General features: G+C 40.4%; 1 protein-coding gene across 4 annotated transcripts in view; it reads left to right on the top strand.

Moving 5' to 3' along the window:
- SCN5A (sodium voltage-gated channel alpha subunit 5) overlaps positions 1 to 14725 on the top strand; it is a gene marked incomplete at both ends in the record, with an annotated part of 175248 nt that overhangs the window by 75569 nt on the left and 84954 nt on the right. For all 4 annotated transcript variants that reach the window (XM_084260116.1, XM_084260115.1, XM_084260114.1 and 1 more), the window contains 2 exons: positions 4011 to 4184; positions 5617 to 5973. In XM_084260116.1, coding sequence (XP_084116242.1) covers positions 4011 to 4184; positions 5617 to 5973 — 531 coding nt within the window. The remainder of the gene's footprint in view (positions 1 to 4010; positions 4185 to 5616; positions 5974 to 14725) is intronic.

The raw sequence follows: 14725 nt of genomic DNA, 5'->3' as shown, positions 1-14725 counted from the left end.
TTTGGCTGGAATAGAATTGTTTTCTGAGAAGAAGCAGAGTAACAGAACTATAGCCAAGCTTCAGGGACAGCAGCAAAACCTTTCCAGAGGTGATATGGTAGAATATGTTAACCCAGACAGCCACTGAATTTCTGCAGTTACTACAAAATGGGAGGTTTTTCTAATATCTTTCTGTGTTTATGTTTAAAAGTTATCATGTTTTACTGTTTTAAAATGGTGTTTAAAACCCCTTTAAATTTAGAAATTTCTGTATAGGAAAAGGCACATACCATCTAGTTATGGCATGGTGGAATTGTCCCTAAAATCTAGTGGTAGTAGCAGAGATATCCTATAGGATCCAATAAGTATGTCTGGAGTACTCTGGATTGTTGACGATGCTAAGTTTGGATTTGGGAATGTCATAGCAAAGATGAGGAAAGTCCTTTATTTTATAAAACTGAAGACTTGCCTAACTTGAGATATTTACAGCCTCTTTCAAAGCTGGTTGCCTCTGTCTATTTTTAAAGTCACAGAGTTAATGTGATATTTTGAAGACTATTGGATAAGGAGAACTATGTCCTGGAGGACAATGACTGTAGTGACTATTGACTGTAGTGGGTGTATGCAGAGACACTGTGGAAGTGATGTCTGCCTTTAATGAGAACCATCCTGCACTGGCAGGTTTACGTAGGTAGCAGCAATACTAGAGCTGTATCAGTCCTAGAATATGATGTACATCACATATGCATTTTTTTCTTTACCTGGTCCTAGTTATTCTTAGCTCTGGGCCTCCTTGGGCAGGTTAAGGTTCTTCTTCTAGGCTGTGGGATCAGTGGTCAGTTTTTCCGCTACTCTGTCTTGACAAATCTCCCTCCATTGTGCTAAGCAAAAATCTGTTTGGGTCTCACTTGCTTCAAACCCGCGCTCTTGCCCTCTGCAGAAAGCAGTAGATAAAGGTTGCTCAGAAAGTCATCTCCCAGGAGTGCATCCAGCTCTACTTTGCAGTCAGCCTTGCTTGTCGCTCAACAATTTGTGGCCTTCTAAGAAGACTTAAAAAAATTCCTTCAGACCCAATGTCCACAAGAGCATGTGGCAATGCTACCATTTCCTCCTCTGGCTCTTGGGATACTAAACATGTTTTCTCCTTGTGCTGCTTTTGGCAGATCATCTTCTCCCTTTATAGACCACGGGCAGTGAAACTTTAGCCCTTGGCATCCCTACTGCCAGCACAGCTCCTGCAGACCTGCCGGTGATGAGCAGGGCTCTACCAGTGCCTACAAGGAAATAGAGACAACCAGCAAGGGAAGGAATTGCAAAGCAAACTATTCAAAATTTTGCAAAAAAGAGTAAAATAAATCACTACCTCACTGTGAGTGTATCAGCACTCCGTAGAGCTAATTCTTCTCTTTGTGCTGAAGTGTAAAATAAGCAAATCAGCCTATTAATATTTTTTGTAGCAGGTTGATGGCACGGGGCTCCCCTTCTCCTGAGATCCCAGGATGAGTTGGCGAAAGGCCAATCTGTCCCAGATTCCCCTCGCCAGCTTTACTAAACCCCCTCGTAACTGGATTGATTGCGACTAGAGCAGGTCAGAGGAAGGTAATTCCATTTTGTGGAGGATTTTGCAAAGTCATTTGTAATGAAAATTGACATTTTTTGCAATCCCCTGTGAAAGGAAAGGGAGTTCCAGCTCCAGGGCAGGCTGCCAGGTGATTGTGTCCCCTAAGCCGCAGACTACCAGACCCCTCCTCTGCCCCCACACTGGCTGGCTGTCGCCTTCTCATTGCATCTAACCCTCTTTGAGTGATTACACTAGCATTAAAGAGGGGAGGGAAATATTAAAAAAGGGCAGATCTTGGGTATTTTTTCCTCAGAACAACTGTTTCTGAGAGAAATGAAAGATTAAAAGTGGAATCTGGATTCTGTGATTCTTTGCTCACTGACAGGCATTGGAGACCTCTCTTACTGGTTGTCCATCTACTTCAAGCAGCAGCTGCTACCTTCAGACTCCTTTAATTCATCACCTACAGGAATCAGCATTTTCAAATGCGATCAGAAGCCCAGCCAAGCAAATGTACAACTTTAACATGGTTCATCTGCCTACATGGTGCCACTGCTTAAAAAGTAGGCAGATAGAAGATTTTCCCAAGTTTTTTTTTCCTTTACAGAGATACCGTTATGAAATATTAGCACTTAAATAGGTGAAATGATTTTTTTTAAAGACAAAGTCTTCCAATTCAGCAGTGGCATATTTAGCACCAGTGGGATTTATGTTACTTGTTTTCTTCCCAGCCTTTACTGTATTGAGCATCCAGCCTCTTGTACACATGCAGTTGCCGTGCACCAGGTACCGGCAATTTGACAACTGCCATATGAAATTCACAGCTGGTACGCGTACATGATTCCTAATGCCTTTAGGAAGGCTCAGACATTTTGCTATCTTACTGTGACATTTCCTTCTCAGAAGGCTATTGATTAAAATGATTCAGGCAAAGAAAGTGATCCTCCTGAGTCATTTCTCAGCAAGATGGTTGCATAATGTACGCAGCGTGGTATCGTGGTTTTTAAGGCAGTCCCCTGGACACAATTTCACAGACATCCAGTTTTGTCTTGTTCTCTGTCCTAAGGGAAATTGGAGCATTCTGGTGGGACTCCTTTGGTATCTCTGACCACAGTGACTCAGAAATTGTTGGCTGGTTAGAAATGTGAGACAGGATGTTTTGTTGGGTTCTCAGTACGTTACAGTGATGGGATGACAGTCCAAATTGTCACAGCCCAATTTGTTATTTTCCTGAGGAGAAAGAGAAGGTATTTCACATAAGGAATTGTGTAAAATGTCAGCTTGGAAGAATTAATTCCTGAAGAATCGCAAAGCTTTCCTCAAATGCAGGCTATGGTCACTTATTTTTATTCCATAATATCTTAATTATATAATATATCTTAACTTTTCCTTTCCATATCTTAAAGGGTTTCTCATCTTTGTTGATCAGAGTGGATTGGTTTTGCTAGGATACTGCCCTGAATATTTAGCTCCTTGATTATATGTTAGTGATGCGTGAGCTCTGGATTCCCACTCTTTTTTGACCTACACAGTGCATTGATACTGGATGTTTTTTTGAAAAAAGCCATGTGCTTTAATATATAAATGCTGCTTTTTTTTTTCCCCTGGAAACACAAAGCTCTGTGCATGTTGTATGGGGACTTGGAACAAAAATAAAACAGTATATGAAGAACCTGATGCCCACTGGTGCTTAAGGAGGCCATGGGAAGAAACGAGATCTGATTCTTTGAGATACTTTGCAGGAATGTGTTAAAACTAAATTTGCTGTCAGCAGCCTTCCCTTTCCCTCTCCTTCTGCCTTATAGGTAATATTTATATGTTGTTTTAAAGAAAAATGTTCCAATTAGAACTTCTACCGCATGACATTTGAACTGGGTCATAAATAAGCAATGTGTTCCCAAGATGCTGTGAAAAGAAAATTGCTGTGACTATTTGTAAAAAAAAAAAACCCCAAAAAAACCTAGGACTCAAATTAGAGTTACTAATCCCCTTCACTGCCAGCAATAACCTCAGAATGACTGGAGGCTTGCATTACCCTGGTATTGATAATAATAACAAAATAAAAAGGGATAATACAGCAGGTACACTACAACCCAAATACCCCTTTAACACACCCACTCCATCCATTCGTGTTTCTCCACTGAAAGGAATAGATTTAACCTTTATAAAAGGCACCTTTACACTTTCTTTTCTACCACTGGGATTATTCAGATGACAGAAGGAGATGGAAATCTGTGCTCCAATCCAGAGCCTGAATTCAGATGTCACTGTAGGTTTCCAGCAGTGTCAAATACTGTTATAAAATGACTAGACAAAGATGTAATAGTGCTAAGAATCAGCCATGAAAAATAAAGCATTTGCTTGTGAAGTGGTTTTGGCTTTCTGCTGCATTCACCTGTACCAGTAGAAAGTCTGCAAGCAAGGAATTATGCTTGAAAAGTTACTTGGACTTCCTATTTTCTTTCTGCAGGTCTTCACTGGGATTTTTACAGCAGAAATGATCTTCAAAGTAATTGCCCTTGACCCCTACTACTATTTTCAGCAGGGCTGGAATATTTTTGACAGCATAATTGTTATACTAAGCCTGATGGAACTGGGTTTGTCCAGCATGGGAAACCTGTCTGTTTTACGCTCCTTTCGACTGGTAACGGTCTTATTCTGTTCTTACCACTCTTCTTTTATTACATATAAACTCTGACATGAATGCAACATATTGTCTTAAAAACGCATCTGCCGATAAAGGCTTTAATTGCTGCAAACTGGTGAACAGTACGTGACACTAATTATAGGCTGCGGGATAAATGGAATTGTTCCAGATTTACATCAGGGTAAATGGGAACATAATTTGATTTCTCCTAGCTGTGCGAGGTACTTGTAGCACACTTAAAATGTTTGAGTTCCAATTGGTAATAAAAATCTGCCATTTTATACCTGTACACCTGTTAGCGTAGTCAGCAGATAATTGATAGCCCAAGAAATGCAAGAGCCAGTAACTTGTCTCTTTAGAAGCTGTTATTCCTAAATTATGTTATAAACATGCCACCGCTCTTTTAAATGTTGTCAAAAGAAAATGTCTTTGAATTATTCACAGAGTGATTTTTTTTTTTCCTAGAACTGATCAGCATAACATAGCATCTGTCTTTCACGGGAACTCCTTAGCTGTCAGCTCCTTTGTTATGCACGGGATAGTGGTATTCTATCAATGAGAGACTGTCGGCATATTGGAACAGAAAAGTAGTTTCCTTGCCAGCCTGACATTTGTGTTGCACTTCATGTACCAGGATGTCCATGCTAATCATTCTGGCCATGATACGGCTTCACAGCTTGGAAAGACCAGGAAAATAAGCCCTTATGGTTACATTTAGCAGAAGACTTTTTTTTTCTTTCTTTTTTTCCCCCCAAATTTTCTGTGCTGCTCAAAAATGCAAATTTTTCACCACTGCTGCTAGGTCCTGAGAGTCTGCTGTCAGTTTCTGAGCAACCCCTCTTCAATAGGGCTGAAATTAAACCTTCGCTTGAAAACACAACACAAGGGCTAGGAACCATTTACATCCTTAAAATAGGTCTTAAGTGGAACGTGGGTTGTGCATAGACTGCGTGATCCTCAGCACAGAGGTGATTTTCACCCTGGGAGCTAACAGCTAATAGCATCTGGCTGAGGCTTGCTCTGAAACACAGAGGAATTGCTTCTCTCTTTGTGGGATCAAACCCTAAACCCCTTCCCCCAGATGCCTGCCAGGCCATTTAATTTGAGGCGGAAAAGGAATGTCAAAGAAAATATTAAGACCTGAGACCATGGTCTCCCCACCATGGTATTGCAGGAATGAGCCCCTGAAAACACGTCTGTCTAACAAGGCACAGCATTGCTCTGGAAAACTTAATTGTCATCCAAGAAGCCGTACTGATATTTTATTAATAGCTGTAGTGAGGTTAACAGGAAGTATGGCTAAAATCACCTTGTACTGCACACACTGTGGCATTTAATGTCTTTCACGTTATAACCGCTTTAATAATTCATCGGCTGAAATGTCTGGTGCTTCTGTGAACTGACACTGTTGTTTATGTTTTTTTCACAGCTGCGAGTCTTCAAATTGGCAAAATCCTGGCCGACCTTAAATACACTCATTAAAATCATCGGTAATTCAGTGGGTGCCCTCGGTAACCTCACTCTTGTGCTGGCAATCATCGTCTTTATTTTTGCCGTGGTAGGAATGCAGCTTTTTGGGAAAAGCTACATGGACAATGTGAAGAAGATAAGCACAACTGGCAATCTGCCTCGGTGGCACATGAACGATTTCTTCCACTCATTCCTCATCATCTTCCGAATTTTGTGTGGGGAGTGGATCGAGACCATGTGGGATTGCATGGAAGTAGCTGGGCAGCCGCTGTGCCTTCTTGTCTTCTTGTTGGTCATGGTGATAGGAAACCTGGTGGTGAGTTCTCAAGATGTTATGTTTTTTTCTCCTTTTCCTGGTGTGTGTGTGCAAATGTACCATTTTTTTAATCCCAGAAATGGCAAACCTCACATTGCTCCGTGGCTTTAATTCGATGAACCAAGTTGTCACCCAGAGAAACTTATTCATATCCCAAAACCAACATTGCTCACATTGCATTACTAATTAGGAATGAAGGCTTCCTGGGTTATTTTGCAGAACAACAGATGTTTTACTAGAAGAAAGTTACATGGGCTGGTTATAATTATTTTATTTCTTATGCCAATTATGGGGCTGAATGTATTCCCAGTCTCTTCCATACAGGAGTGACTATCACCTCACTGGTCACTGGTGTTGGTAGATATTTTAATTCCCTTCACTTTTGGTCCAGAACACGTGAACCCTACAGCTAGCACAGTGTCTTTGGGTGGAGTTTTGAATGTCTTTAGCCTGAATGTTCTAGGAAACTGCAGGTTGTGTTTACAGTAATGTCACTTGCTCACTTGCTTTCATAGTAGACTCTCCCATAAGCCCGTCTTACATAAGCTCAGAATCTATTAAGACTGAATTGTATTTCCCTGTTGACATCTTATGGAGCGTTTTGCTGGCTTGCAGTCATTGTGGAAACATTTTGCCTGTTCAGCTTACAGAGCATCTTTGACATTGTGGCTGTAATGGGATTACTGTTTATGTAGTGAATTGTTTAATAGTAGATGCTGCTATAAAACAATGTTGGGTTTTGCTACCGACTGCTTTTAGTGGTTGTTTTGCTTTTAAGTACCCAATGTTTTGGTTCTTGGTTGCTGTGATAGAAAACTTGAAAGACCTTGTAAAAAAGCAGCATTATTTTGTTTAAATTAATTTATATTTTAACAGTTGCTTTTGCACTGGAGATTTTGATTGCAAGAGCAAATTATGGTTTATAGGGTTTTTTTTTTTAAATAAAAGTCAAAAGATTAAACTATGATTACTCAGAAAGTGGCAGATTACTAATGTTGGGGTTTTTTTCACTAGCTTCCCATTTCTGTAGATTTTTCATGAAACTAAATGTGATTAGAGGAGTTGAGGTCAATTATTACTTTCTCTGTTTCTTTTGGGGGAGTTTAGCCTGAGATCCAGAAAATTAATTCCCCCTGCCATTAAGCAATAGATTCTGTGTATGATAATGAAACCTGAAAATAATATCTGGTAAATTCTGGGGAAAATGTTAACATTTGAAATATTCATGGATTATTAAAAGATGTGAATTTGCAACATCTGATACCCTTACATATTAACACTCATCAGTGTGCATAAGTTCTGTTAAATAGAAAATCTCATTCAACAGAGATTGCACTAACATTATCTACATATATTTAACCTTCAGTGCTCAGAAAAGACTGTTTCAGATGTAAAATGAGATATTGAAGAACTCTTGTCAGCATGGATAAACTGAAGTTACCGGTCAATTGAAAGCAAAAATGTTAGCTTTATGCTTTTCAGCCAACAGTTCTGTAAGCATGTGGCAGTGACTGGTAAATAGGAATTATTATTGTCTGTAGATCACTAAAAAAAAAAAAAAAGATAAAAAAGAAAATGATTCATAGGTGTGAAAAGAAAAACAGATTCTGAATCATGAGACTTATTCAGTGTCAACTGCATTGCACAGACATTTCATGACGTTGATTAGCTGGTAGAAGGAAGGGCATCTTATTCCTCTGGCATCAGCAAAATTTTTGCTTTCTTCAGTGAGTATGAATAAAGTTCACAAACTCACATCATTAGACCAAAAAATTCCAGTTGCCAAAAAGTACCATGAGCCATTTAAAATAAGAAGGTTTGAGCACTAAATCTTTTACCTGTAGCTCCATTGCAGCCTGTGCCAGCAAACCTCCTCTTTAAACTTGCTGAGATCCTTCTTCCTCCTCTGAGTTTCCAGAGTCAGTGCTGATAAGAAAAATATTATCCTGAGGTGGTGTTTCATTTGGACTCTGAATGCTCTCTTAGCCTCTGAAGGCATGGAGGAAATCGTACAGTAGTTTATTTATTTAAATACTTTTCTCTGCCACGTCTGCCAGCACTTAGGGTTATGTCTGTGTTCCCTTTCCCAAACTGCAAGGCTAAGCATTATAAAGCAGACATGCTTTTTAACTACTGTAAAGACTGCAAACTGGTGTTGGAAGAGTTACAACCGTTGTGATTCTGTGGTATGTTCAGTGATTTGGTTCAAGGGTCATACCAAGCCTTGAATTTGCTAACATAAATTCAAAGGAGCAGTGAAAGAAAAGCCAGGAAAGTTAGTAAGTGTCCTGGGCAACTTCATGTTATAGAGCAGTCCAGCTGTTGAAAGGAATTTTAGCAAATCTTGTTTGTATTTGTATATCTTGAAAATGTCTTGGGCCAGTGCAGCGCTACATGAAACTGTTTACTCCTAGTCAGCTGATATTTGAGTCGTCTTCAAAGAACTAAACTGTACAGCATAGTTGGGAAATTTTGTGCTGTGTGACTGCCTTTTGCACAAGAAGACTGTGAATTCTTAGAGTCATTGAAGCTGCTTTGGAAGGTAAAGCCAAACCAGAGAGATAATAACATTTCTCCCTCATTTGTAAAGAAGTGCTTCTGAAATTGCTAACTGAATAATTAGACTTACTGTTAAGTTCTATGAAAGGCTTAGCATACTTCCTAGATATGTTTATGCTACTGAGGTTGGTAAGGAAAATCACTGTGACAGGAATTATTAAAAAGATGTAGGAGAATTCGGATAGCAAGGCAGTCCCCAGTGCCCCCTACTCTGCTGGGTCAGTGGATGCAAGAGTTGAGCGTGACACCAGCCACTTCTCAGGGGACAATTGCGCGTAATGGGTGCTAACAACAGGCATGAATAAAACTGACACTTCAATCACAGACAGAACAACCTTCCAACCCCGTTCTGTGTGCATGACGTACGCTGGTCATGCCACCCTTTTATTCTTCCTCCGGCCACCCAGATGAATCCTGTTTTCTGCCAGCTTCTTCTGAAAAGCCACCCAGTGAAGTGCAACTTGACACAGGACAGCAATGCACTCGCTGTCTTTGCTCGTGCTCTGATTCAGCTATGTATGACATCGCACCCAAAAAGCATCAGTCAGTGTTAACCCAAGCTAACAGCTGCAGTGCATTAATTCACCCTCTGGGCTGAGTTTTGGGACTGCACTGTCTCACCTCTGCCTGATTTATGTGCATCCTCTAGTACCTCCACAGCACATCTGCCACCATTCCCAAATCCACCACAAGCTGGTAACTCACTGCTGCATTTCTAGAGGAGATTTTGTCTTCCTGGAGTCACAGGCATGCCAAGATACAGAGTCTGTATTCAGGGAAGTGATGTCTTTGGAATTTTCCTGAAAGGTGAAATATAAGGCTACAGATGCTCTTTAAGGATCAATCCTAGGCATTTTTATTATTTTTATTTTTTTAGTCTGCTGTTCATGGAAATGGTATTCACTCAGGAAAAAAATATGACATTTTCTGAGAACACAAAGGTAGAAAGCACTACCAATTTCTGGGGTGTCGGGCTATCCTGTAGAAAGAATTGCATAACCATTATCATTGAATTAATGCATGATGCCTGAAATTATGAAATACAAAGTGTAAGGTCGTGCTCTCAGCCCTACTTAAGAATTTATTTTATGATCAAGTAGCTTACCAACAGAAAATGTTTGAGAGGTTAATAAAAGTATACCTATCAGTCACTGTCGACATCTACGTCTGAGATAATTGCATGGAAATGCCTTTGTAGTCAGATCTGGTTAACGGAGTCTATAAAGTCATAAATTTCTTACTCAAAAAGAAAGATACCTGAAATACATCAGGTTAAATAGATCCTAAAAGTACCTGTTTCTGGCCCTGAGGTCTTGGGAGGCAAACTGAGATATCGCCACATACTTATCCCTCTAACTGATTGAACCAGTGCAATGTACCAATGTACCAATGCATTGCACCCATTAAAAAAGTAAATGAGATTCCAATACATATCAGGAAAGGTAATTTTAGAGGAGAAAGGAGAGCATGAATGGTGTTGCACAGCAATCTGCAATACTGGATACGCAATACACTCTGTTAATGACTGATGCTCAAGAAAGACTAAGAACTACTGAAAAAAGTAAGAGTATGGGAATATGAAGTTGATGAGGGGAATGCAGAGGTGGAATGAAAGTTTAAGTGACAGAAAACTGCTCATGCCAAAACAAAGGAGTATAAATGACTGTGGGTACCTTTAGGCTTGGAATGGAAAGGAGGCTTCTGACTATCAGCATAGTGGTGTTTTGGAGGACTTCCCAGCAAGACTGACTAGTCTTGCTTGACACCAGCAATGTGTGAGATGGAGCTTGATTAGTTTGTGAAGTAAACAACCCATGATGGCAGAGGGCTTGGCTTAGTGACCTATGAGGACCTTCCATGCCTGTCTTCCTATGGTAATTTGAGTGCCTGGTGGCAGAGCTGCTCAGCAAGGTTTGGATGAGATTTGAAGTGATGTGCTTTGGTTAAACTCAGTGGAAACCTTTCTCTGAATAAGCCAGATGTGCCTGGAACCCATCCTTCCATTCTGCTTCCACATCTCAGAAAGCCTTAATGGCTGGTTTTTTTCTGTTTTAACATGGCCCATGACTGCAACGTACAGAAATCTGGAAATGTCAAATTCTTAGAAAAAAGAGTTTTCTCCCTCCCTACATGCCTTTCTTGCAAGTCAGTGTAGGACAGTTCCTTGAAAAGATTCTGGGAAAGTGCTGCTAAACCTCAATCAGGTTAAAATCTGTGGCTTCTCCATCCAGTCAGACGCTAGACTTCGTTGTGGCTCATTCAACACCTTTTTGCTCTTTAACAGCCAAAGTCTGTTGGTAAAATGTCATTTTACCAGAACTGTTCTGCCAGAGCAAAGAAAGAAATAAATTATGGTACAGGGTATGAGAGCATGTGTAACTTCTTGGTATTTCCACTTCCACAAAAGTCTCCCTCCCTACCCTTAGCACCACCAGTGCAAGCTGGACAAATAAATATCCTGGAAGAAAGAGAAGGCTGAGAGAGATGAGGGCCATTGAGCACCCTGACAGATGTGCATGAGAGAGATTGGATATGGGGAAGATTGTTTGAGTGGGGAAGAGAAGTCACTGCAGGAATACGTGAAGCTTAGTTTATGAGAAGAAGTTCACAGCAATTTCCTGTCCTGGGTCACTTTCCTAAGTGACAGACCTAAAGTAACGTAAGGAGTCATTTGATATCATCTGGCTATCTAATACTTAGAAGCCATGGCTGTAATCCTACAGTTAGGCAAAATCACTTTCTATGCATGCTTGTACATTTGTGTCTCTCCTGCCTATTTTTTTAACATTAAGAACAAAGTGAAGATATGTGATAAATGTTTAATTATTATTAGCTTGCTTTGTTTTCCTTTTTTGTTTGTTTGCTAATGTTGCCTTTAGTTTGGTGTTTGCAGTCAAGAAAAAAACTCACAGAAGAGGTAGCTGTGATGTATAGCATATAAACATATAAGGCAGCTGATACTTGGGTTGGATGGACTTCAGCACAGGGGCTTTGTTTCTATATAAACCCATTTCCTAGAGGCAATTACTGAATGTTACCACATGAGGACTGCAATCGCTGAGTAATGTATACTTGAGGGAGTGTATGTGGTCACCTGTGTAGGAGATCTGGTAGCCCACCCTGTTCGAATCCACCAGCTGTATGGGAGTTTAAGACGCAGAGGACTATCCTGGCTGGAGGTTTGTGGACAGCACAGGGTATGAAGAGTTTTAATAATGTGAAACAAGATGATCTCTTGCATTTGTCCTCGATGGCAGAAAATGTTCCTGGGTACATTTAATTTATTAATGTAGAAGTAGCCATAATGTCCTGTCACCCAATACTGATACACCTCCATCACTGCAAATTTCTCAGCAGATCACAGCCAGGCTTGAAAGAGGCTTATGGTAATGTGTCAGATTTTCTTTTTGTTTAAATGGAATGGATATAGACAACTACCACCATCCCTTGTGGTAAAATCACAAGTAATAGCAAAATAGCTAGGCTTCTAACAGGCCTCGGTAAAAGTGGATTACAATTTTACATTTCAAGATCTCAGGCAGCCAAAGCCTATTATAATGGTCAAAGAAGGTCTTCAGATGAGGCTTGTATTTCTGCCTGACATGATGGGACTGTCACTGAAAGAAGCTACATCAAGACTCTGACGCTTTTAAAAGACAAGAAGCGTTACACCAGGGGGTTGCAAGACCATGACAATTTTTACAGAGTGATTAAAGGTTGCTTTACCCCAAAGGAACAAGTCATCATTCATTAAGATGTCTTGTGCCAATAAACGAATGCAAACGGAACACTGATGACATATGATAGCACTTTTCCAGCTATCTCCTTATTTTCTCTTCAAAAATATGCACAGATCTAGAAGTACCGAAGCTCCGTTTTCATGGTTTTTACTGCCTGTCCCTAGAGAAATGTACAACTCGAGAGTTACAGTGAGACTTGCTGCCCTGAGTCAAGTAATTATTTTTGCATTTAATGACAAACATGCTCTTATTCATGGGGGCCACTGAAGACATCCACTCTCTGAATAAAGGTTAATCTCCTTGGAGGGAACTGTAGTATTTGTACCGCATCTGGTGATTAATATAAATGAACTGGAATTTTAAAACGTTATGTGGTTTTTAATTGCAAATACTGGGTTAGATCTGCTTGCTGTAAACTAAAGCAAGTTTGGGGAGAAGATATTGCAAGCCCAAGTTACAACGTTTTAGGTTTTAATATTTTCATTTTCAAGCCACAGTAGAGGTCTGCATCCTCAAGCTTTGTATACTGTACCAATATAGAGATACTTTCCTTGGGGCCCACTGGTTCCACTCCTTGCACAATGGAAGGAAGAGGAGATGAGGGCCAGCTATATATAAATCTGTGAAAGGACAGTGTTTTGCAAGGAAATGTGCATCCAAAGGAGGTTCAAAGAGAAGTTTTCAGTTGTCTCAAGTTTTGAATGAGCACTGCCACTCTCTCTGCACCCCCCATGTTCATTATGCTGTTGTTCACCTTATCTGCTCTTTCAGCAGCTCCCAACATTCTGGAAATGTGCATTTATGTTTTGGTTACATCATCTGAGAAAAACACTAGACAAACAGGCGAGAATAGGCATGTCAGTAACAGTCATTGTCAGGACACACAAAATCTGCAAAGCAGCAAGCTGAGTGCGTGAGGGGCACCGTGGAAGAGGACGGCTTATCAGAAAGCTGCAGGAGTCATAATGAGAGCTGGAGGAATTCTGGAGGTGGGGGATGGAGAGTTAGAGGGTCTGGAAGAAGCGAGGGAGCACAAGGGATCATTAGTGAGACGTGAAAGTGTCATTTGAGTCTGTCTCATCAACTTGGACGCTTACATAAGGAAGGAGAATTTTCTTTCTGAAGTCACATGTGGCTTTGCAAAGAGCAGCCCAGAACACATGAACAAGCACATTTGGGGACACAAGCAAAATGGAGTCAAAACAACTGTCAGCATGTCACCATCCTTTTTGCTTCTACTGATGTATGCATATGGCTGGCAGCAGGTACATTTAGTGTGATACTGGAGAATTCAAAGCTCAGAGGAGAGTAACTAAACCCCAGCACTTTTCCCAGCTTCTTGTTTCATATTTTTCATGTAAGCTACCTGCTGGACACAGGCCTTGTGTCCCAAAGCAAATGTTGCTATTTGTATTCCACATCATCCATCCTTGCTTGAGCAGTGTCTGGGAATCACAGCACTCAGGGAGCTGATGCTTTTGAGCAAACACCTGGATATATGTACTTATTACACCTGCAAGAATAATGAAAGGGCCACCAGAAGCAAATAGCATCATGTCATGAATCAAAAAGATGACGAATTCTTACACCAACCCTCCATTAGTTGCCTCTGATGACTCCTAACAGAGATGGAAAGCTTGCACTCTTGTCGAGGTTACTTTAAAGACAAACCTTCTGCCTAAGGCTCCAAGCTTTAAAAAGTGTGTGATTTACCAGTGTTCACATAAATATAATGCATTTTATTGAGTAGATATATCCCACCCTCATGTGTAACACAAGATGCTGGTGTTAAAATGTCTGGAGAAATTAATCTCAGGATGTTTATGATGGACCATCAAAGACTGCTGGATTTATAGAATGCCATTGAGTTGTAGATTAAGGTCCATTCAAAGCTGGAAGGTGTAGGGCTGCTTTGTCCAAGAGATGTGAGGGAAATGCACCTGAGAACAGATGGAAGGAGAAACTGTACTCCTAAAAAGTAATGTGCTTCCTTCTATCACTCCAGATTTATGAGTTTCTGTATCCTGCCACAGGTTCAATTGTTTTTTTCTGAAAAGTTGAGTCTTAGCACTTGGTGACTAAATCTGAGCATGCATCTTGTATAAGGGGACAAATGCATTCAATTGCTGTTTTCAAGATAATTTATGGTGTCCACGCTAAATATATACTAAAATCTGCCAGGTTTTTCCTTGCAACATCCATCTATAGGAAGGCAGATCTTTGTAAGTACAAAGTACCAAAATCCTAATAAAGTTGGCATACAGAAGAGGGCAAGTTTTTGCTTCTGATGCAGCCAGAAGGTGGCTGAAAGAAAGTCCTGTACTGGGTCTCTTTTTTCATCTGTGAAGTAAGGAATTCCCAAAAGCAATAATCCAAACTAGATTCATTGGTGGGCTGTGACAGATTTTGGCATTTGGTGCAGATGTTCATCATTAGAATTATAAGTATTGCTT

Source organism: Gallinula chloropus (genome assembly GCF_964237585.1).
Source record: "Gallinula chloropus genome assembly, chromosome: 2".
Taxonomy (NCBI): domain Eukaryota; kingdom Metazoa; phylum Chordata; class Aves; order Gruiformes; family Rallidae; genus Gallinula; species Gallinula chloropus.
The sequence above is the reverse complement of the archived record's forward strand: the minus strand, read 5'-3'. Positions and strand labels throughout refer to the sequence as shown.